The sequence below is a fragment of the Schistocerca americana genome, chromosome 8 (assembly GCF_021461395.2).
Source record: "Schistocerca americana isolate TAMUIC-IGC-003095 chromosome 8, iqSchAmer2.1, whole genome shotgun sequence".
Classification (NCBI taxonomy): Eukaryota; Metazoa; Arthropoda; class Insecta; order Orthoptera; family Acrididae; genus Schistocerca; species Schistocerca americana.
Genome location: NC_060126.1, coordinates 158468189 through 158490790, shown reverse-complemented (window position 1 = coordinate 158490790; position 22602 = coordinate 158468189). Strand labels below are relative to the sequence as shown.

General features: G+C 38.1%; 1 protein-coding gene across 2 annotated transcripts in view; it reads right to left on the bottom strand.

Annotated features, from left to right (window-relative positions):
• The window catches only part of LOC124545218 (fatty acid synthase-like), a 435708-nt gene that overhangs the window by 318293 nt on the left and 94813 nt on the right, over nucleotides 1-22602 (bottom strand). For both annotated transcript variants that reach the window (XM_047124086.1, XM_047124089.1), the window contains exons 8-10: nucleotides 19865-20062; nucleotides 10090-10227; nucleotides 3406-3633 (exon numbers count right to left, since the gene is read on the bottom strand). In XM_047124086.1, coding sequence (XP_046980042.1) covers nucleotides 3406-3633; nucleotides 10090-10227; nucleotides 19865-20062 — 564 coding nt within the window. The remainder of the gene's footprint in view (nucleotides 1-3405; nucleotides 3634-10089; nucleotides 10228-19864; nucleotides 20063-22602) is intronic.

Below are 22602 nucleotides of genomic sequence, written 5' to 3'. Positions count from 1 at the left end.
TATCTTCATTCAAACAGACAATATATGACAAAAAGGATAATCATAACCCTCTTAAAGTGTGTTGCATGTTTTCTTATAGTTATGAATAGAATAGAGAGAAACATTCCACGTGGTAAAAATATATCTAAAAACAAAGATGATGTGACTTACCAAATGAAAGTGCTGGCAGGTCGATAGACACACAAACAAACTCAAACATACACACAAAATTCAAGCTTTCGCAACCAGCGGTTGCTTCATCAGGAAAGAGGGAAGGAGAGGGAAAGACGAAAGGATGTGGGTTTTAAGGGAGAGGGTAAGGAGTCATTCCAATCCTTGGAGCGGAAAGACTTACCTTAGGGGGAAAAAAGGACAGGTATACACTCGCTCACACACACACACATATCCATCCGCACATACACAGACACAAGCAGACATTTGTAAAGGCAAAGAGTTTGGGCAGAGATGTCAGTCGAGGCGGAAGTACAGAGGCAAAGATGTTGTTGAAAGACAGGTGAGGTATGAGCGGCGGCAATTTGAAATTAGAGGAGATTGAGGCCTGGCGGATAACAAGAAGAGAGGATATACTGAAGGGCAAGTTCCCATCTCCGGAGTTCTGACAGGTTGGTGTTAGTGGGAAGTATCCAGATAACCCGGATGGTGTAACACTGTGCCAAGATGTGCTGGCCGTGCACCCACCAAGGCATGTTTAGCCACAGGGTGATCCTCATTACCAACAAACACTGTCTGCCTGTGTCCATTCATGCAAATGGACAGTTTGTTGCTGTAACTATAAGAAAATATATCTAAAAACAAAGATGATGTGACTTACCAAACGAAATTGCTGGCAGGTCGATAGACACACAAACATACACACAAAATTCAAGCTTTCGCAACCAAACTTCGCAACAAACTGTCCATTCACATGAATGGACACAGGCAGACAGTGTTTGTTGGTAATGAGGATCACCCTGTGGCTAAACACGCCTTGGTGCACGGCCAGCACATCTTGGCACAGTGTTACACTGTCTGGGTTGTTTGGATACTTCCCACTAATATATTTTCTTATAGTTACTTATATGAATAAAAAATATTTGTTTTGTTTTATAGAATGAAATAAAACATGAGGCAGAAGCATTTGTATCACAAATATTTTTTGTAATTGTAAGCCAGGGTACCACTTACTTAGTGTGCTATAGCAAAAACATGACATGATAAAATAAAATTCACAATTAACATTACAGAGACTGTGAGAAGTTTTATGGATTTTTAAGCAGAACTTTGTCTCTGAAACAGTATTGTGTTAAGCAAAGAGAAATTAAAAAGTTAGATAAGAATCAAACATGTTAAATATGAAAAAATTTACTTTACAGTTACTCCAAGCCAGTGCTGAATGAACCATGAAACATCATCGTCCATCTTCTATGTATCAACTACATCTAAAGGTACTAATTACATTAATAGTGATTCATAAAGTGCGATAGTTACTTTTTTAGTGTACCAATTGTGGTGTAATATCCTTTAGTGCCATAAAATAATCATTTAGTCTGTTGAAGATTTTCAGTCCCATAGGCTGTGGAATCTGAACATATAATATAATTTTAACTAATGAATAGGAAGCAAATAATTAGCTTAATTTCTTGTAGTATATGAATTATCAAGAAAATAACTTTCAAAAGTAATTTTTTGTTGTATAAAAAGGTAATTGTGCCATATATGTCAAGAAAATATCTTTCAAGAGCAATTTTTAGTTGTATAAAAAGGTAATTGTCTCATACATGTATAGGGGAGGGTAAGCACCAGTGTTAAAAGTTTTCGGCTATGCGTAATGGAAAACATGTTTCCCTTGGATAACCAGCACAACTGTTTCTGAAGACTTTTTATGGACATTCAGGATACATGATGTATTATTAAAGTTGTCCCCAAAACATAATCCCACACCATTTTACTGGCTTGGTTTGAAATATCTGTGGTATGCAATTTTACATGTATTCATGTAAGTGGCACTGCACAATGTTTGCTGTACAACTGGAAAGTTGCATAGTTTATTTGAAAGTTGCACAATGTGTATATTTCATTCTAAAGTATTATCTAAATTTTCTTAGTGTTGTAACATCTAATTCTGTTATTCCCTTCTCTTTACAGATGATTTTAATTTCCTGGCATTTTTGACTGTTGGACCTTGAATTGTACACTATGTGTTTTTGAGTTCATTTCACTGGAACCATGTTTTTAAGTGAATTATTGATGCAGCAAGGATTTTTTCTGCTTCATCATTTTCAATGAAAACAAATATATCATCTGGAAGCTTTGGTGGGTAAATCAACAACACAGAACAGACATTGAATAGGGCTATGAATAGATCCTTGAGGGGCACTGTCAGCTTTCAGTTTATGCATTAGCAAGGTGTGGTTTACTATGATGAAGGAGTTTGTGATGTCACAGTAGATTCCCTCCAATTTATGATGCTGTCTGATGAGGTGCTAATCTTGTTAACAAAGTTATTAGAGTATTTTCTCTTTGCTTAAAACCAAATTGGTTGTTCAAAATAATATAATGTTTTATGATATTTTTTTAAATTAGATAGTAACTACTCTCTGAAATATTTTTGACAAGATCCTTTCCTGAAGAGTGTATTTATTTCAGCATATTTGGATACTTCTTGGAAGTAATCTTATTCATAACATTAATTACTATTGCAGCTAGGTTTTTATCCACCAATTTCATTATCTTCATTGGTACCCATCCTCACACACTAAATTTCAGATTTGATGTTAGACTTCACTTCCTTTGATTTATTTCTATTACTTGTTTTGCTAACTTTATAAAATTCTTAAACATAATTTTCTAATGTGTATGATATTGAATAAATATAATCTCTTTATTATAATTTAAGTCTTTGCATAGCTTCCTTTTCCTAACAGTAGAGATTCTTATGCTTTCAGTGCTTCATTTTAATTTACTTTTTACAATGATGCAGCAGGTTTTAGGCAGAAAGATTTCATGAAATGCATCTACAAAATTGCTATGGAACTTATCAAAATTGGCACTATTGACATATTATTGTCACTGTTTTATTCTGTCTCCTTTAATATGTAATGAAACACAATCAAATTTTCTCAATTACAGTTCCTTTCACATAACTCTTTTAATTATGATATCTCTATTTGTTTGCCTCTATGTCTCTTCCAAGTGCATTCATGTTATTATAAGTATAGCACTGCTGCTAATTGTTTGTAGTGAATGAGACACAACAGATTTGTATATAACTGAGACATATGAGAAAATTTAATGCTGTTTAACATAGTGATAGTGTGTGCACAGCAGACATGTAATTTAGTATCAATGTCTGGCAATAATTTGATCTGTTTTGAAAATCATATTTGTTAATGTTGTAAGGAACATAACAAAATTGCAATGAAATACCTGCACAGAGGTAGTGATGCTGTTCCGAAGAGCCCACTCATCTCCATCAGTTGAAAATATAGCAAATAACAAGTCAACTCCTTCAAGAATTAATGCTTGAAAGCATTCATTCATTGTAGCAGAAAATATATCGAATTGCATTAGAGAGCCAACTGTGGCTGGGTGGCACTTGTTTTCTCCCAGTGACAGAAGTATATGTACTGAAAATTTCTTCTCCAGAGGGCTCAGCTGTAACACCAGAAAGTTATATTTAATTTACTCGTGTATAAGATGAAGAGGAAGCAGCTAACCAAACACAATTCGCATTTCATTTATTATTTCTACTGAAAATTACAATGTGCAATATGACAAGCACATTACAGTCTTGCACAGGTACCACTGTGGCCACAAGGGTGTGTGTGTGTGTGTGTGTGTGTGTGTGTGTGTGTGTGTGAAAGAAAGAACGAAAAAGAGAGAGAGAGAGAGAGAGAGAGAGAGAGAGAGAGAGAGCACCAATAGAAAAGGAGCAAAAGTTTGAAAGCTCATACAGTGTTCAAATTTATTAAATCTACCTGTGGACCACTATGATTTGTTTGCAAATGAATAGTTAGCTGTCCTCCTCATTTTTTGGTTGTAGAATGTTCCTACTGCTTCAGTACTGATAGTCACTGGAGAATACAAGAAATGCAGTGAAATTTTCTTCCTCTTGTAATGGAATATTAATCAGGAACATTTACTACATGAAGATACACCTAGGTAAGCAAACTTGGGCAGCACATAATAACAAACAATATCTTATAAGGACACCATGTAACACTTGTTGAACTTACAAAGGAATGTTTCATAACATCGTTTCACTTTTACATTGTTTCAAAAGGAAAATTCACTTGATAAAATTATAAAATTATGGAACAATTGCTAGTCAGTGATTACATTCCTTCAGATGATGAAATCTAAAAATTTTAGTATTGTCAATACATATGTACAAATGTATATGAATCTGTCCTAGGTTTTGGAACTTGAGGAAGGTGAAAGATGAAGGGGAGGCCGCTCAGACTGACAGAGACTGAACTGTTGTTAATTACTGAATCTTTTATCATTTGCGTAGCTTTTTAAAAGATGTACAGCACCATAGACTTCACCAATTTAAGAGTGTTAAATGAATTTTTGCATGATTCTGTTTTTCCGTTCCTTTTGTGCATGTCCAAAATATCTTTCCGTAAAGTAGCACTGTATTTTGTACACATTATGCTGTGACAGCTTTAAAATCATTTGTATAGTACAAACAGTCCATACCGTACAAAGTATCTGAACTGTCTGATTGTGTAACATCCTTTATTATGAACAGCGTTGTGGATACAGTGTTAATCTGTCTGCCTACCTTTAAGTTCACCATCCACGATAATTTCAGTGGTCAATTAACTAAATCTAAAGGAGTGCAATTTCTTTTATACTTCTGAGTTTGGATCTCATCACCCTTTTTATAACTAATGTGAAGTTCACTTTTGATGAACTGTTTTTCTAAGGCATAACAAAATTTGTTTTCAAAATCAGCATTGTCATATGGAGAATATATAATATCTTTCTTTATTTTTCATTGTGTTATAAATATGCAAGTTTAAGTACAAATTTTTAAAAGATTCTGTGCTTCATATCTCTGATTACTTTCATGTTATTTGTTTATTTTGACCCATATTTCTCTTATAATGCGTTGATAGTTCTTCTGATGTTCTTGGTGTATTTCAGTATTTCTTTATTTTATTTATTTTTCTTTTGATTTAATAATATAAGTAGCCTAAGTTCCTAGTATTCTCCTGGAAGCAGAAGTCTCTGCTCACCTCCATAGCTAACTGGTTGTCTGGCTGCTATGTAGAGATCCTGGGATCCCTATCCTAGGATGATTTTCAGATGTTTCTAAAAAAATAATTTCAACTTCACATTCAGAGCTAGTACATATCAATTGTAATAAAAAGAAGTAATTTCTTTTTATGGATTTTAGCTTGAAATATAACACATTGTGTACAAAATCATACGGAATTTTTTTAGAAAAACAGCTGAGAAAATATTGACCTGTTCGAAATTCCAAAATTAGCTATGGTACTGACACTTCTGTTTAGGAAAAGTAATGCTAGAGGAGGCTGTCTCTTAACAACTTGCACATACACACACAAGCACAACTCTCACACATATGACTGCAATCTCATCTGTGTGTGAGTTGGTTTTGCATGAGTGTCTATTTTTGATGCCTTGTTGGCTGCAAGTTAACTTTCTGACAGTATTTTTGATGTGGTTTCTGTGACTCAGCATCTCAGCTATATGGTGAATGGCAACTCTTTTTCATTATATTGTCACATACAAATCATGAGGATAATATTAGAATAATTACTGCACACACAGAGACATTCAAACAATCATTCCTCCTGTGCTCCATTTGCGAATGGAATGGGAAGAAATCCAAACAACTAGTAAGGGGACATACCCTCTGCCGCACACCTCATGGTGGTTTGCAGAGTACAGATTTAATTGTAAATGTAGATGTGCATGTAAGCCTACTAAACAAAATTACATTAATATTTGCATCATTTGCAGACTAGTAATAATAGCTATTACAGATTGCATGTATTTAGGTTATAGTTTACAAGTACGTGTGCTTATTTTCCCCCAGACAGCTGGTCAGTCAGGACATGAGGATGCAAAATGGTAACTCTAAACTGACAGCATTGTACACTTAGTGGTGCAACACTGTTAGCAAAAATCTCACAAGCTTCTTGAGTGATTTACTTCAAATTTTTACCTGCTTATTTAATAAACATTTGGACAGACGTTGACTGTATAAAGACAATCTGTTTCAGATTGTATACAAATTTGGTTCTTTTCAGAGTATGCTGGTGCAATAGCACCATACTTAACAATCATACACAACTGCTCACTCAATGACACATCTACACCAAAGACTGGAAAGGTGCACACCTCACACCAATATTCAAGAAAGGCAATGGGTGTAATCCACTAAATTTCAGTCCATATGATTAACTTCTATATCCAGTACGATTTTGTAACATATATTGTATTTGAACATTATGAATTATCTCAAAGAGAATGGTCTATTGACACATACTCAACACAGATTTAGAGAACATTGTTCTTGTGAAACACAACTAGTTCTTTACTGACACAAAGTGTCAAGTGGCATTGACAAGGGATTTCAAATTGATTCTGTACTTATAGATTTCCAGAAGGCATTTGAGACCATACCTCACAACAGCTTGTAATAAAATTGATTGTCTATGGAATATCATCTAAGTTATGCAACTGGATTCATAATTTCCTGTCAGAGAGATCACAGTTTGTAGTAATTGACAGAAAGTCATAGAGTAAAACAGAAGTGGTTTCTGGCATTCCCCAAGGTAGTGTTATAGGCCCTCTGCTGTTCCTTATTTATATAAATGATTTAGCAGACAATCTGAGTAGCTGTCTTAGGCTGTTTGTTGATGATGCTGTCATTTACCATCTAGTACAGTCATCAGAAGATCAAAACAAATTGCAAAATGATTTAGAAAAGATATCTGTATGGTGCAAAAATTGGCAATTTACCCTCAATAGTGAGAAGTGTGAGGGCATCCACATGAGTACTAAAAAGAATCTGTTAAACTTCAGTTACACGATAAATCAGTCAAATCTAAAGTCTGTAAATTCAATTAAGTACCTATGAATTACAACTGTAAATGACTTAAACTGGGAAGAACACATAGAAAATAGCACATTTTGTATTATCGATAAATATGGAATAGATTGTCATGGACATAATACAGGACTTGGAGGGGACATCATTAAGACAAAGGCATTTCTCGATGTGGCAGTATCTTCTCACAAAATTTCAATCACCAACCTTCTCCTCTGAATGTGAAAATACTTTGTTGATGCTGACCTACATAGGGAGATATGATCATCATAATAAAATAAGAGAAATCAGAGCTTTCATGGAAAGATACAAGTGTTCATTTTTTCTGCACACTGTTAGGGAGTGGAGTAATAAAGAATTATTGTGAAGGTGGTTCACTGAATCCTCTGCCAAGCACTTAAGTGTGATTTGCAGAGTATCCATGTAGACGTAGAGGTCGATGTAAATGTGGTTTTAACTATAATAGCATGGCATTTAAACCATTAAACAAATGGTTTCTCTCAAACATATTCTTCCTCTTTATATATAATTTTAAACAAAAATTTGCTTACACAACAATGTGCTGTTTTGTTTCTTCTTCGCAACTGGTTGTAACAGAAAATAAGAAAGTAGCTTCTGTGGCTTTGGATTAGGATACTACTATGGAATTTGAATAATCCAACATGTAATGCTACACAGATTAAAATTGTGCAAAATACTGTCACTGAAACTATTCCTCTCACAGATTCAGCAGCTGGAGAGGTCTGTCTCATACCCCGTATACGAATGATGTTCTACATTTTCCCACTCTGTTTAAGTGACTTCAAATACCAATTAAGGTTTTGTTTCCAGAAACAAATAAGGCTCAAAGTCAGAGAGAAGCTGGAAGAGGAGATGGACAGAGAGAGGGCACAGAAGGAAGTAGGACGGATATCTGATTCCATACATATTTAGCAACTGCAAAGCACTACCAGGTTCTCTAGGATTTGATAAAGGCTGCTAAAATATAATTATCATTAAAAAGCACATAAGCAAAATTTCTAATGTTGTTCAAATTTCTGTCACAGTTGCATGTAATTTATACTGGTGACTACTTTCAAATGCAGCTGTCATTTTGATACCAGGCCTACATGGAAAGTACTTATCAAAGCAAAATTCCACTGACATACTTGGGTAACGTCCACAAATCACATAGCCATACAATACATAGGGAGTGATTTTATTACATGTGTGATACATTCACATCTGTTGAACAAATCATGATGTAGTAAGATCATTCCATATCTATCGTATGACTATGCTTGTGTGGCCATTATCCAAGTATGTTAGTGGAATTTTGCTTCGACATGTAATTTTAGTGCAGGTCCAATTGGAAAATAAACAGCTATGTTCAAAGCTACTCACTAGTATAAGTTACGAGGGTCACTCCAAAAGAAATGCACACTATTTTTGTAAAAATAGAGTTTTCATTCCGCATGTGTGAAAGTTTTACAGTGTATAGATACATCATTCCTGCTTGTTTTCAAACTTAGTTCAACCTGTTCCAGTGAGTGACGCCATCACAGCATATCTTCAAGGTGGCTGCTACACTTGACATTCATCAGAAGCAATGTGCTGTCATAGAATTCCTGTGCTGTGAAAACGAGACAGTGGGAAACAAATGGTTCAAATGGCTCTGAGCACTATGGGACTTAACATCTGAGGTCATCAGTCCCCTAGAACTTAGAACTACTTAAACCTAACTAACCTAAAGACATCACACACAGTGGGAAACATCCACAAGAGGTTGAAAAAAGTGTATGGAGATCGCAGTACAGTTTGTTGGTGGGCAAGCAGGTTACGTGATGAAAGTGGGCACAGCAATATTGAGGATTGTCCTCACAGCAGCAGGCCTCGTACTGCACACACTCCACACAATGTGCAGAGAGTTAACAAATTGGTAACTGCTGATAGAAGCATCACAGTGAACGAATTGTCACGCTACATTGGGTTAGGGGAAGGAAGTGTTTGCAGGATACTGAAAGTGTTGGCATTAAAAAAGGTGTGTGCCAAGTGGGTTCCCAGGATGTTGACAGTGGCCCACAAAGAAGCAAGAAAAATGCTACGCAGTGAACTTTTGGAACAGTACGAGAATGGTGGAGATGAATTTCTTGGAAGAATTGTGACAGGTGATGAAACATGGCTCCATCATTTTTCACCAGAGATGAAGAGGTAATCAATGGAGTGGCATCATGCAAATTCACCCAAGAAAAAAATATTCAAAACCACACCTTCTGCTGGAAAAGTTATAGCTACAGTGTTTTTCGATTTCGAAGGACTCTTGCTTGTAGACATCATGCCAAGTGGAACCACCATAAATTCTGATTCATACGTGACAACACTGAAGAAACTTCAAGTTTGACTGAGTCGTGTTCGACCACATCGGCAAAGGCAGAATGCTTTGCTGTTGCACGACAATGCATGGCCACATGTCAGTCAAAAAACCATGGAAGCAATCACAAAACTCAGATGGACAACACTGAAACACCTGCCTTACAGTCTGACCTGGCTCCATGTGACTATCATCTCTTTGGGAAACTGAAAGACTCTCTTCGTGGAACAAGGTTTGCAGATGATGACTACCTTGTTCATGCTGCCAAACAGTGGCTCCAATAGGTTGGTCCAGAATTTTACCGTGCAGGTATACAGGCGCTGGTTCCAAGATGGCATAAGGCAGTTGAGAGGGATGGAAATTATGTGGAGAAATGAAAATATTGTTCCTAAAGGATGTATCTACACACTGTAAAACCTACAAACATGTAGAATAAAAGATGGATTTTCAAAAAAATAGCGTGCATTTCTTTTGGAGTGACTCTCGTACATGCAACTGTAACAGAAATTTAAATAAAGAATTATCAATTCCAAGTTGCTGGTACTTCAGCAACAAAACATTGGAACTACATAATAATTTCTAATGATACAGTGTACATGAAAAATAAAAATGAATTATATATATATATATATATACACACACACACACACACACACACACAAATTAAACCTACCTCTACTGTCCTACCACAGTTTCCTAAAACTGCAGGTACAATGGTATATCCACGATACAAATGGCCGGGTATGTGTGCAACATGTAACTCATGCAACAGGCTCACAAACTCTGCATCTGCTATTCTCATAGACTCAACCTGTCATTAAACATAAAATAGTAGATTAGCAATTAAAATAATAGGAAATATAATAAATAATACAAACATATATATACACACACACATAGAGCAAGTCAAAAGTCCTTGGACACCTTCATAAGTTGGAAGATTAAAGGGGAAATTGAAATGTGATGATGGGAACATAGGTTTGACGTGATGCCGCAACTTTTGGAGTGAATGTCATTCATGGCCGCCAACTTGAAATCCACCATAATGTATTCAAGTTTTTTTTTTTAATGGGAACGGGAGTGTATGACACATCAGATAACACTCACCTGAGCTCTGGAATTGAGTGGTGTAATTTGTTTTTGTCTATCTTGTACAGTTTAGAACTTATTAATGTTCAAAGTTACCTTGATACCGACTCATGTCTCTCTTTGTTCCAGGTGATCTAAAATGGATCTGACACGTGAACAGAAAATCAAAATCATTCTTATATCAGGGGAACGCAGGTACCGAACAGTAGCAACTGACTACAACAGACGGCACCCAGACAGAGGACCGGTATCGCACAACACGGTGGCTCACATGATCACCAAATTCCAGGAGATGGGCTCTGTTCACGATAGGGCACATAGTGGGTGACCATGGACTGCCACCAATGAGGAAACTGCAACTGCGGTTGTTGCATCATTTGTGAAAAGTCCTAAATGAAGTACTCATCATGTGGCCCTAGCATGTGGAATAAGCCAAACCTCCGTTGTCCAGATATTGCACACCAATAAGTGGCATCCTTACAAGCCACAGATGCAACATCGACTTAATGAGGATGACCCTGATCGCCGGTTGGAGTTCTGCCTGTGGGCTACTGAACAACACGAACTGGATCCTTCATTTGCCAAGGGCATACTGTTCAGCGAAGAGGCATATTTCACTTTGAACGGGAAGGTTAATTGACATAATTGTTGATACTGGAGTGACGCAAATCCGAACTGGGTTGCCCCAATTCGAGAACATAGTCCAGCGAAAGTGATGGTGTAGTGTGACATATAGTACACCCTCATCATTGGGCCATTTTTCATTTACAACACCTTAACTGTGCCACAGTACCTGATGCTACTGCAGGACCTTGTGTTCCCTTCCACACTGAATGCTGACAGCATTTTCCCATCTTATTTTCAGCATGATGGAGCCCCTCCACACTATGGCATTGGTGTCCTTGAATGGTTGGAGGAACAACTGCCAGGGAAGTGGATTGGTCACCGTGGTCCTGTGGAGCGGCCACCAAGATCCCCTGACTTAACGCCCCTTCATTTTTGTCTATGGGGACATCTTAAGCAGACAGTGTATGCTGAGAGCATCCGTGATTTGAGACACCTGGAGGAACGCATACAGCATGCCTGTAACCAAATTGCAGGAGACACTCTCCTCCGTGTGCAGTCAGAGTGGTTGCGGCGACTACAGTTGTGCACTGCATGGGATGGACAACATGTAGAACATGTGTTGTAGCAGTCAGTATGAAGGTAAGAAACTTAATGGCTGATTAAAACTGTGTGCCGGACCAAGACTCGAACTCGGGACCTTTGCCTTTCGTGGGCAAGTACTCTACCATCTGAGCTACCCAAGCACAACACATGCCCCGTCCTCACAGCTTTACTTCTGCCAGTGTCTCGTCTCCTACCTTCCAAACTTCACAGAAGCTCTCCTGTGAAGAAGAGTTCGAGTTAGAGTCTCGGTCCGGCACATAGTTTTAATCTGCCAGGAAGTTTCATATCAGCGCACACTCCGCTGCAGAGTGAAAATCTCATTCTGAAAACATCCACCCGGCTATGGCTAAGCCATGTCTCTGCAATATCCTTTCTTCCAGGAGTGCTAGTTCTGCAAGGTTCGCAGAAAAGCTTCTGTGAAGTTTGAAAGGTAGGAGACGAGATGCTGGCAGAAGTAAAGCTGTGAGGACAGGGCATGAGTCATGCTTGGGTAGCTCAGATGGTAGAGCACTTGCCTGCGAAAGGCAAAGGTCCCGAGTTCGAGTCTCGGTCCGGCACACAGTTTTAATCTGCCAGGAAGTTTCATATCAGCACACACACCGCTGTAGAGTGGAAATCTCCTTCCGGTATGAAGGTAATTTCCCAACTTTGAACATTAATAACCTCTAAACTGTACAAGATAGACAAAAACAAATTACACCACTAAATTCTAGAGCTCAAGCAAGTGTTATTTGATTGGACAAACTCGTCTAATTCAAAAATCAATTCTAAAATGCTCTTTTTCGAGCATCAACATAGTTACATTAACACCACCATGTTAAATGCTACATTCTGGAGCCACCTAGGGGTAGAGAGTTCAGATAAGTAGACATGAAGAAGAAAGATGTAGTATGTTACTAACATTTGTTTTATTTTAAAAAATCTTGAAGACTTTCTGCATAAAAAATTCAAAGGCATTACATTTCAGCACAAACCCATAGTAAAATGAGGAGACATCAGGTCATCCAGTCACAGGTTATAAGAGATGCACAAGAGATATAAAAGTAAGGACTAGTACCAGAAAACTGCCTAGAAAACTATGCAATGAAAAAAAAAAAAAAAAAAAACCATGATCATATTAAAAGCCTGTGTTGCATTAAATACATCAAAACATATCCGTCTCAATATAAACTGATTGTTCATAATAAAATCTTTGAGGTAAAGCTCAAGCCAATTTACGTTAATCCAATGTAGAAATTTTCCACAGTCATCACAATAGAAAATTTCTCTATCAATAGGTAATGAAAAGTCTTTTGATGGAATATAAATAATTTAAGGAGTAAAGGTAACAACTTACAAAACAGATGAGGTGCTGAGTAGCATTGAGAACATTGCTAATTTAATTGTTGGACAAATCCTGCTACACACACACACACACACACACACACACACACATATATATATATATATATATATATATATATATATATATATATATATATATATATGGTTATAATAGAGGGAAACATTCCACGTAGGAAATATATATCTAAAAACAAAGATGATGTGACTTACCAAATGAAAGTGCTGGCAGGTCGACAGACACACAAACAAACACAAACATACACACAAAATTCAAGCTTTCGCAACAAACTGTTGCCTCATCAGGAAAGAGGGAAGGAGAGGGAAAGACGAAAGGAAGTGGGTTTTAAGGGAGAGGGTAAGGAGTCATTCCAATCCCGGGAGCGGAAAGACTTACCTTAGGGGGAAAAAAGGACGGGTATACACTCGCACACACACACATATCCATCCACACATATACAGACCTGTCCATGGATATGTGCGTGTGTGCTAGTGTATACCTGCCTTTTTTTCCCCCTAAGGTAAGTCTTTCCGCTCCCGGGATTGGAATTACTCCTTACCCTCTCCCTTAAAACCCACTTCCTTTCGTCTTCCCCTCTCCTTTCCTCTTTCCTGATGAGGCAACAGTTTGTTGCGAAAGCTTGAATTTTGTGTGTATGTTTGTGTTTGTTTGTGTATCTATCGACCTGCCAGCGCTTTTGTTCGGTAAGTCACCTCATCTTTGTTTTTATATATAATTTTTCCCACGTGGAATGTTTCCTTCCATTATATATATATATATATAATGGAGGGAAACATTCAATTATATATGTGTATATATATATATATATATATATATATATATATATATATATATATATATATATATATATATATATGACAAATGTCTGCTTGTGTCTGTGTATGTGTGGATGGATATGTGTGTGTGTGCGAGTGTACACCTGTCCTTTTTTCCCCCTAAGGTAAGTCTTTCCGCTCCCGGGATTGGAATGACTCCTTACCCTCTCCCTTAAAACCCATATCCTTTTGTCTTTCCTTCTCCTTCCCTCTCTCCTGACGAGGCAACCATTGGTTGCGAAAGCTAGAATTTTGTGTGTATGTTTGTGTTTGTTTGTGTGTCTATCGACCTGCCAGCGCTTTTGTTTGGTAAGTTTCATCATCTTTCTTTTTAGATATATATATATATATAATGGAGGGAAACATTCCACGTGGGAAAATTATATATAAAAAAAATTATATATAAAAACAAAGATGAGGTGACTTACCGAACGAAAGCGCTGGCAGGTCGATAGACACACAAACAAACACAAACATACACACAAAATTCAAGCTTTCGCAACAAACTGTTGCCTCATCAGGAAAGAGGGAAGGAGAGGGGATGATGAAAGGAAGTGGGTTTTAAGGGGGAGGGTAAGGAGTCATTCCAATCCCGGGAGCGGAAAGACTTACCTTAGGGGGAAAAAAGGACAGGTATACACTCGCACTCACGCACATATGCATCCACACATACAGACACAAGCAGACATATATATATATATATATATATATATATATATATATATATATATATATATATATATATATTTTTTTTTTTTTTTTTTTTTTTTTCACGTGGGAAAAATATATCTAAAAACAAAGATGATGTGACTTACCAAACGAAAGCGCTGGCAGGTCGATAGACACACAAACAAACACAAACATACACACAAAATTCAAGCTTTCGCAACAAACTGTCGTCTTTCCCTCTCCTTCCCTCTTTCCTGATGAGGCAACAGTTTGTTGCGAAAGCTTGAATTTTGTGTGTATGTTTGTGTTTGTTTGTGTGTCTATCGACCTGCCAGCACTTTCGTTTGGTAAGTCACATCATCTTTGTTTTTATATATATTGTAGCTGGTTACCAAGCCCCCACAGAACGTATCTCTGCCTACGTAGATCAACACTTTCAACCCATTACATGCAGTCTCCCATCCTTCATCAAAGACACCAACCACTTTCTCGAACGCCTGGAATCCTTACCCAATCCATTACCCCCAGAAACCATCCTTGTAACCATTGATGCCACTTCCTTATACACAAATATCCCGCACGTCCAGGGCCTCACTGCGATGGAGCACTTCCTTTCACACCGATCACCTGCCACCCTACCTAAAACCTCTTTCCTCATTACCTTAGCCAACTTCATCCTGACTCACAACTTCTTCACTTTTGAAGGCCAGACATACCAACAATTAAAGGGAACAGCCATGGGTACCAGGATGGCTGCTTCGTACGCCAACCTATTCGTGGGTCGCTTAGAGGAAGCCTTCTTGGTTACCCAGGCCTGCCAACCCAAAGTTTGGTACAGATTTATTGATGACATCTTCATGATCTGGACTCACAGTGAAGAAGAACTCCAGAATTTCCTCTCCAACCTCAACTCCTTTGGTTCCATCAGATTCACCTGGTCCTACTCCAAATCCCATGCCACTTTCCTTGATGTTGACCTCCACCTGTCCAATGGCCAGCTTCACACGTCCGTCCACATCAAACACACCAACAAGCAACAGTACCTCCATTACGACAGCTGCCACCCATTCCACATCAAACGGTCCCTTCCCTACAGCCTAGGTCTTCGTGGCAAACAAATCTGCTCCAGTCCGGAATCCCTGAACCATTACACCAACAACCTGACATCAGCTTTCGCATCCCGCAACTACCCTCCCGACCTGGTACAGAAGCAAATAACCAGAGCCACTTCCTCATCCTCTCAAACCCAGAACCTCCCACAGAAGAACCACAAAAGTGCCCCACTTGTGACAGGATACTTTCCGGGACTGGATCAAATTCTGAATGTGGCTCTCCAGCAGGGATACGACTTCCTCAAATCCTGCGCTGAAATGAGATCCATCATTCATGAAATCCTCCCCACTCCACCAAGAGTGTCTTTCCGCCGTCCACCTAACCTTCGTAACCTCTTAGTTCATCCCTATGAAATCCCCAAACCACCTTCCCTACCCTCTGGCTCCTACCCTTGTAACCGCCCCCGGTGTAAAACCTGTCCCATGCACCCTCCCACCACCACCTACTCCAGTCCTGTAACCCGGAAGGTGTACACGATCAAAGGCAGAGCCACGTGTGAAAGCACCCACGTGATCTACCAACTGACCTGCCTACACTGTGATGCATTCTATGTGGGAATGACCAGCAACAAACTGTCCATTCACATGAATGGACACAGGCAGACAGTGTTTGTTGGTAATGAGGATCACCCTGTGGCTAAACATGCCTTGGTGCACGGCCAGCACATCTTGGCACAGTGTTAGAACGTCCGGGTTATCTGGATACTTCCCACTAACACCAACCTATCCGATCTCCGGAGATGGGAACTTGCTCTTCAATATATCCTCTCTTCCCGTTATCCACCAGGCCTCAATCTCCGCTAATTTCAAGTTGCCGCCACTCATACATCACCTGTCATTCAACAACATCTTTGCCTCTGCACTTCTGCCTCGACTGACATCTCTGCCCAAACTCTTTGTCTTTAAATATGTCTGCTTGTGTCTGTATATGTGTGAATGGATATGTGTGTGTGTGTGAGTGTATACCCGTCCTTTTTTCCCCCTAAGGTAAGTCTTTCCGCTCCCGGGATTGGAATGACTCCTTACCCTCTCCCTTAAAACCCACATCCTTTCGTCTTTCCCTCTCCTTCCCTCTTTCCTGATGAGGCAACAGTTTGTTGCGAAAGCTTGAATTTTGTGTGTATGTTTGTGTTTGTTTGTGTGTCTGTCGACCTGCCAGCACTTTCATTTGGTAAGTCACATCAGCTTTGTTTTTAGATATATTTTTCCTACGTGGAATGTTCCCCTCTATTATAACCATATATATATATATATATATATATATATATATATATATATATATATATATATATATATATATAGAGAGAGAGAGAGAGAGAGAGAGAGAGAGAGAGAGAGAGAGAGAGAGACTTGTACTGCAACAACATTCCAGCTCACTAAATTGTGCAGGTGCTGCAGCTGATGTCCTTGGTTTTCGCTACCCACCTGGTGTTAATTTATGTTAACTCCTTCTACCTCAACATTTATTCATGGTAACTACTCCTTTTTTTGCTCCATTTTAGTTTCCTACATCACGTAGCTTTTCATTCTTATTAACTCATGCACAATGTTTTTGTAGTAATCTCTGCTTTGCATGTTGCCCTGTCTTCCACCTTTAAAGTCTCAGGTTTTCCATTCTCATCCAGTGCAGTCCCCAATAATCAGTCTTTCCTTCTCATCCTGTCCACTTAGTCTCCCCTGACTGGTGTTCTGGATGACTTTTCTGAACTGTACCTCTTTCCCTAAACCTCTCCAGTCCTTTTCTTTCACTTCTCTTCCTTTCTCTTCAACTCTTCTGCCAGAAGAAGGAGCCACTAGCTCCAAAAGCTTGTGAAAGTTAAGCCCTTTTGTGTGTGTGTTCCCCTGCCGCCACTTGGTGAGTAGATTTTTTATCTATCCATTTACATTCAAGTAGGAAGAGAAGGATGGAGACTGTGTATAGGTGGCACTGGTTGTGAATGTGGGTCAGCCAAGAGGCGTACCAAGATAGCCTGCACAATTGTGATAAACACTGCAGCTGGGTGGCACTATGGTTAATGTAGCTGCCTAGTAAGTGGGAGATCATGAATTCGAGTTCCAGTCCAGCACACAGTTTCACTTGTCACTGCTGATTCCACATACTGTCCTGATACAGCTGACATCAGTATTTTCATCTGTTCCCTTTCCTTCCCCCCCCCCCCCCCCTCCCCCCTTAACCATCAATTTACATAATATGTATCACAGCTGCAGATTCAACAGACACCACAGATTCACAAAAGGGGTTGAAATGCTGCAAACACAGCACGGGACAAAGACTATCCATAAGCTGCACAAAACCCAGCTCACATGCTGCAGACCAAAGAAAAGGAGCACTTTCCTAAAGCACCAGATGCAAGAGGTGTGCTATTGTAGTGTTCTGGGAATAAATTTGTGATAGACTTTGTCAAGGAATACATGAAGTTCTTATAGATTAGATGGACAAAGCAAAGCTGTAATGGCAGCAACATGTTGTTCCGTGGTACACACGCGCTGCTGGGAAATTTCATGACCCAAATAAACAATGTATGTCTGGAAAAAGTGAAACTTAACAAGATTACATTTGAGGCCTGTGGCCTGTAGAACAGCAAACAAAGAACTGAGGTTTCGTAGGTGATCTGCAATGGGAGCACCTGTCATGATAATATTATCAAGATAGTAAATGCAATGAGGGAAAACTGTTGTAACCTGTTCTAAGAAACATTGAAAGATGACAGGCACACTTGGGATGCCAAACATTGGCCAATGATACTGACAGAGTCCAAAAGGAATACTAACCACAAGCAGTAGTTTTGATGCTTTGTCTGACATAATATGAAGGTAGGCTTGAAAAGAAATAACTTCCAGTCATCCATGTGAGCTACTCCTCCAGGTGAAGCATGGAGTAAGTGTCTGTGACTGCCTGTGCATTAATAGTGACCCTGAAGTCACCACAGAGCTGACGCTGAACAAACATTTTCTTTACGATCACTATGGCTGTAGCCCATTCACTTGAGGCATGGCAGTAGCAGGGGAACAACTGGCAGCTGCACTTAGATCAATGAATCCAACAATCATTCCAATAGGGACAAAAATGTAACTTCTGCTGTCACAGAAGTGACTGGCGTAAAGCAAAAAAAAAAAACACCAAATCTGAAACACGTGAAAATTCAGCCCTTCATATTGCCACTTATGTTCTAACACAAGGTAATGCATAGCCATAAAATAGATACACTTATGCGTTACACTAAGTGTTATGGAGTGACATCATCAAAAAACCAATTAAAACAGTTTACACGTCTCGAACACAGTTAACAATGGAAGGCCAAAAGTCCCATGCATGTCCTCCTAAAGACACTATCCATGTCAGGGGTTGCTGGTGTAGTGCTGCACCTGCCCCTGGCAGCCCACCATGGGTAGCTGGAGGTCTGCTATTTGAATGTCAGTGTGCACTTTGCTTGCTGCAATGGCCTGACTTATGCCTGATGTGGGTAGTAGGCGAATTTTTTAAGCATTCTCTGCAAAATTGGACTGTGTGTTTTATGAAAGGAGAGAGAGAAAGGGTGAGACTGCTGCACATACACAGTGGACCTGGTGACAGATGTCAGTGACCAGGCTGACCCTGGCGGCCCACCTTGGATAATTGCGGGTGAGCTATTTGAAAGTCAGAGTGCACTTTGCTTGCTGTAATGGCTTGACTTATGCCTGCTGCAGGCAGTAGATAAAGTAAACGGCAGGTTACTACACACCTATTGATGATTGAGAGTTTCAACTGTTCAGTGAGTTGTTTTCTCCTTAAATTATTTTTCTATCTATTCATTAGTATCTTCAGATCAATATTATTACAAAAACTTTTAAGCATTCTCTGCAAAATAAGACTGTGTGTTTTATGCAGTGAGAGAGAGAAAGGACGAGAAGGGGCACCAACACTCAGTTTAAGGGTCAAGAGATTCTTACCAGAAGGTCACAGTAGTATATGAGTGGGCATAAACATATTCTTAAAAGCTCAAAAGAATTCCTTTTATTTTCTAAAACCATAAATGTGTTTAGAAAGGAATCACTGCAATGAAAGAACCTGTTCTTAATACAGGTACTATTTCACATACGCTGAAAACGTAACTCTGTATTCATAATTTAGATACCGTATTATTACAGTGCATTGGCTGAATGAAATACTTTTATTATAATGATGGATAATATGAAGGATTATTACTGTGTTATTCATAAGAAACAAATGTAAATAAGAAATATACCCACCTGGTTGAGAATTGCATGCACAGCTTCAGGTGTCCTGCCTGACGCAGTAACTAGTCTAGGCAATCCATCTTTAGGAGTACCATTATTTACTTTTGCTTTAGGATTTGGAGCAATAAGTGTGTGAGAGTTGCAGCCACCAAAACCAAAAGAATTTATTGCAATGGGACCTCCAGGAAATGGTGTGTGTTCTGCTATAACCTGTTGACACATATTTTCAAGTAGGTCTGAAATCCTTAGAGAAACCTAAAGGTAGAAATTGAGAATCCACAACAAATCAAAGACAAGTAACAGTCTCTGATACAAAGCTGCATGACAAGCAGTTAGGGCCCGTGGACAGAACAGTTTTTACACACATAAGAAAATATTTTCTTTAAAAAACGCCACTGTAAATTAGTAAAATTAAGCAACTGATAGCAGACAAATAGCAACTTTGTAGTAAAACTGATGTGACAGCAGCTTTTTTCAAAGAAGGAATTTTCTGTCTAATATAGTTTATTAAATTTAAATAGCCTAAGTGTGAATAGCACTGAGCAGTATATTGGTAATTTATTTTTAATACAGTTTACAGATGAAACTTCTAAGATCTGTTTGTCTTTTGCTAATATACATCATGACTCACTATACATTTCTGAAGGATCTTCTTCCCGATGGGATCTACGGGACACAATGGATAAACAAATGATTGAATCACCAACTTCATATCTTCAGTACTTAAAAAGAGTAGCCTATTTAAATTAAGCTACTTTTAAATAACTCATGGCACTTCATTGTAACAGCAGAATATTTAACTTAATTAACGTAAGTATTATAATATGGAATATCAAACAAAATTTGTGACAGCAATGATTTCTTGGCGAGGACTGTGCAGTATGTTATCTCCGATGGAGCAGATGTGCCTCATAATTAATGGCTCTCAACAACACACAGAAATTATCAGGATGCATTTTGAATATTTCTCACATGAATAATAACAGTCAACATTTTGGAACTTTCAATGTCTAGTGAAGATTTTCGAACAGATATTGGCTACTCCTAAGGCTGCACCTTGAAGAGCCTCTTAGCTCTATGTAGTAGAGGCTCTGTGGCATGGCTTCTGAAGGGTTCATCTCTTATTAGCCTGCTGAAGGCTCAAATAGCAGACCCTAAGGGTGTCCAACCAACATCAACGTAAGTTTCATGTTCTACTGCTCACATCAAAAGGGAATGAATAGAATGGCAGACACTTCACTATTTAATACCTGTTTCTCTATATCTCTATTATGCTTTGATGCATCATTAATCAGCAAATGGTATTAATATTTTGGTAGTGTTTAGATAAGGTTTTTGTTTCTGGCATCGACAATTCTATCCACCATAGGAACAATGTCTCACTAGAGTGCTCTAGAATAAACATAAATGTCACCGCCTAGTGAGAGTTTCTCAAATGATTAGAGGAAATAGATTTACGAAAAATGCCCCATTACCATTACTAGCAAGTTTCTTTTGTGAAAATGTTGCACCTGAGTTTTATTTTCTTGCAAATAATTGCCACATACTGTGAATCTAAAAGCAGCGCAATACAAGATCAGTACACAATTTACTAGGCAAAAATTTGGAACATGAGCTTCAAAGAGAACTACCAAGTCAGACAAATTTTAATGACATAGTCGTAAATAATTTTTTAGTGCTGCAAAACATGCATTAATAGGTGAAAGAAGCAATTTCTTTGTTGTAATTACCTGTTTAGTGTACTAAATGAACTACTAAAAATAACAAATAACATGTTTCCCCGCAGACATCACAAATTTCTGACACATAAATACAAAAAACCATACTAAATTATGTATTTTGGAGAGATATTTAAAGTGGTGTATCACTTGCATACATATTTTTGTAATACAGAAATATAAATACAAATGTCAACAAATACGGTATGCTAGCTTCACAAACATGGCTGCTACTCATTTTTCTTCTATTAAGTAATAAATACTTGTCTCGTACATCTTATTGATAAATTACTACAAGATTTAATAACATCAGTTAACATCTTATTGATATAGAAAAAATTAATAAATACATGTCTCTCTCTATTGTTTTACAGGAAGTGGAAGTTTATGAAACATACCTTATCCATGAGAACATCTTTGATTCCGAGGAACAAATTTCATCAAATGCAAATACAGTAAATCTTATTTCCATAAACTGAAATACCTGACATGGCAGGTACTTGAAAAGAGATGCTAACAATCCTGTGAAAGACTACTTACAAAGTTTCAAGGACAAATATTAACACTTAGAATGTAACACCTGTCTGACAGACAGATAAGGTTTATATTTGTACCACTAGAGACACTGAAAGTCATTTTACAGTTCTAGTCATCTATGAGTGTCTTATTTGGTGTTTTTGTCATAGTGGAGCGGAGGTCACAGACCTCATCAAGCTGATTTAAACAAGAAAACTTCCTTCCATTCTAGGTAAGAGCAAATATTCATCTGACTCACCAACTGCTTTTCCTGAAATCACACTACTATGCCTCACAGACAGATAATCCAATTTATTCTTTAAGTTCTTTTCCGTAACTTTTTAATTACCTCACTTTGCTACAGCTTAATTTATTTTAGTGGGTTTTCTTAGAGGAATTTGGAATGTATAACTTCGTTCATAAAATCACAACTAACCAAATTACTTATTTTTAAGTGTGGTTTGAGTCCATTTTAGTGAGGTTTTCTTTCTTTATAAAATATAATTTTTTGAGATT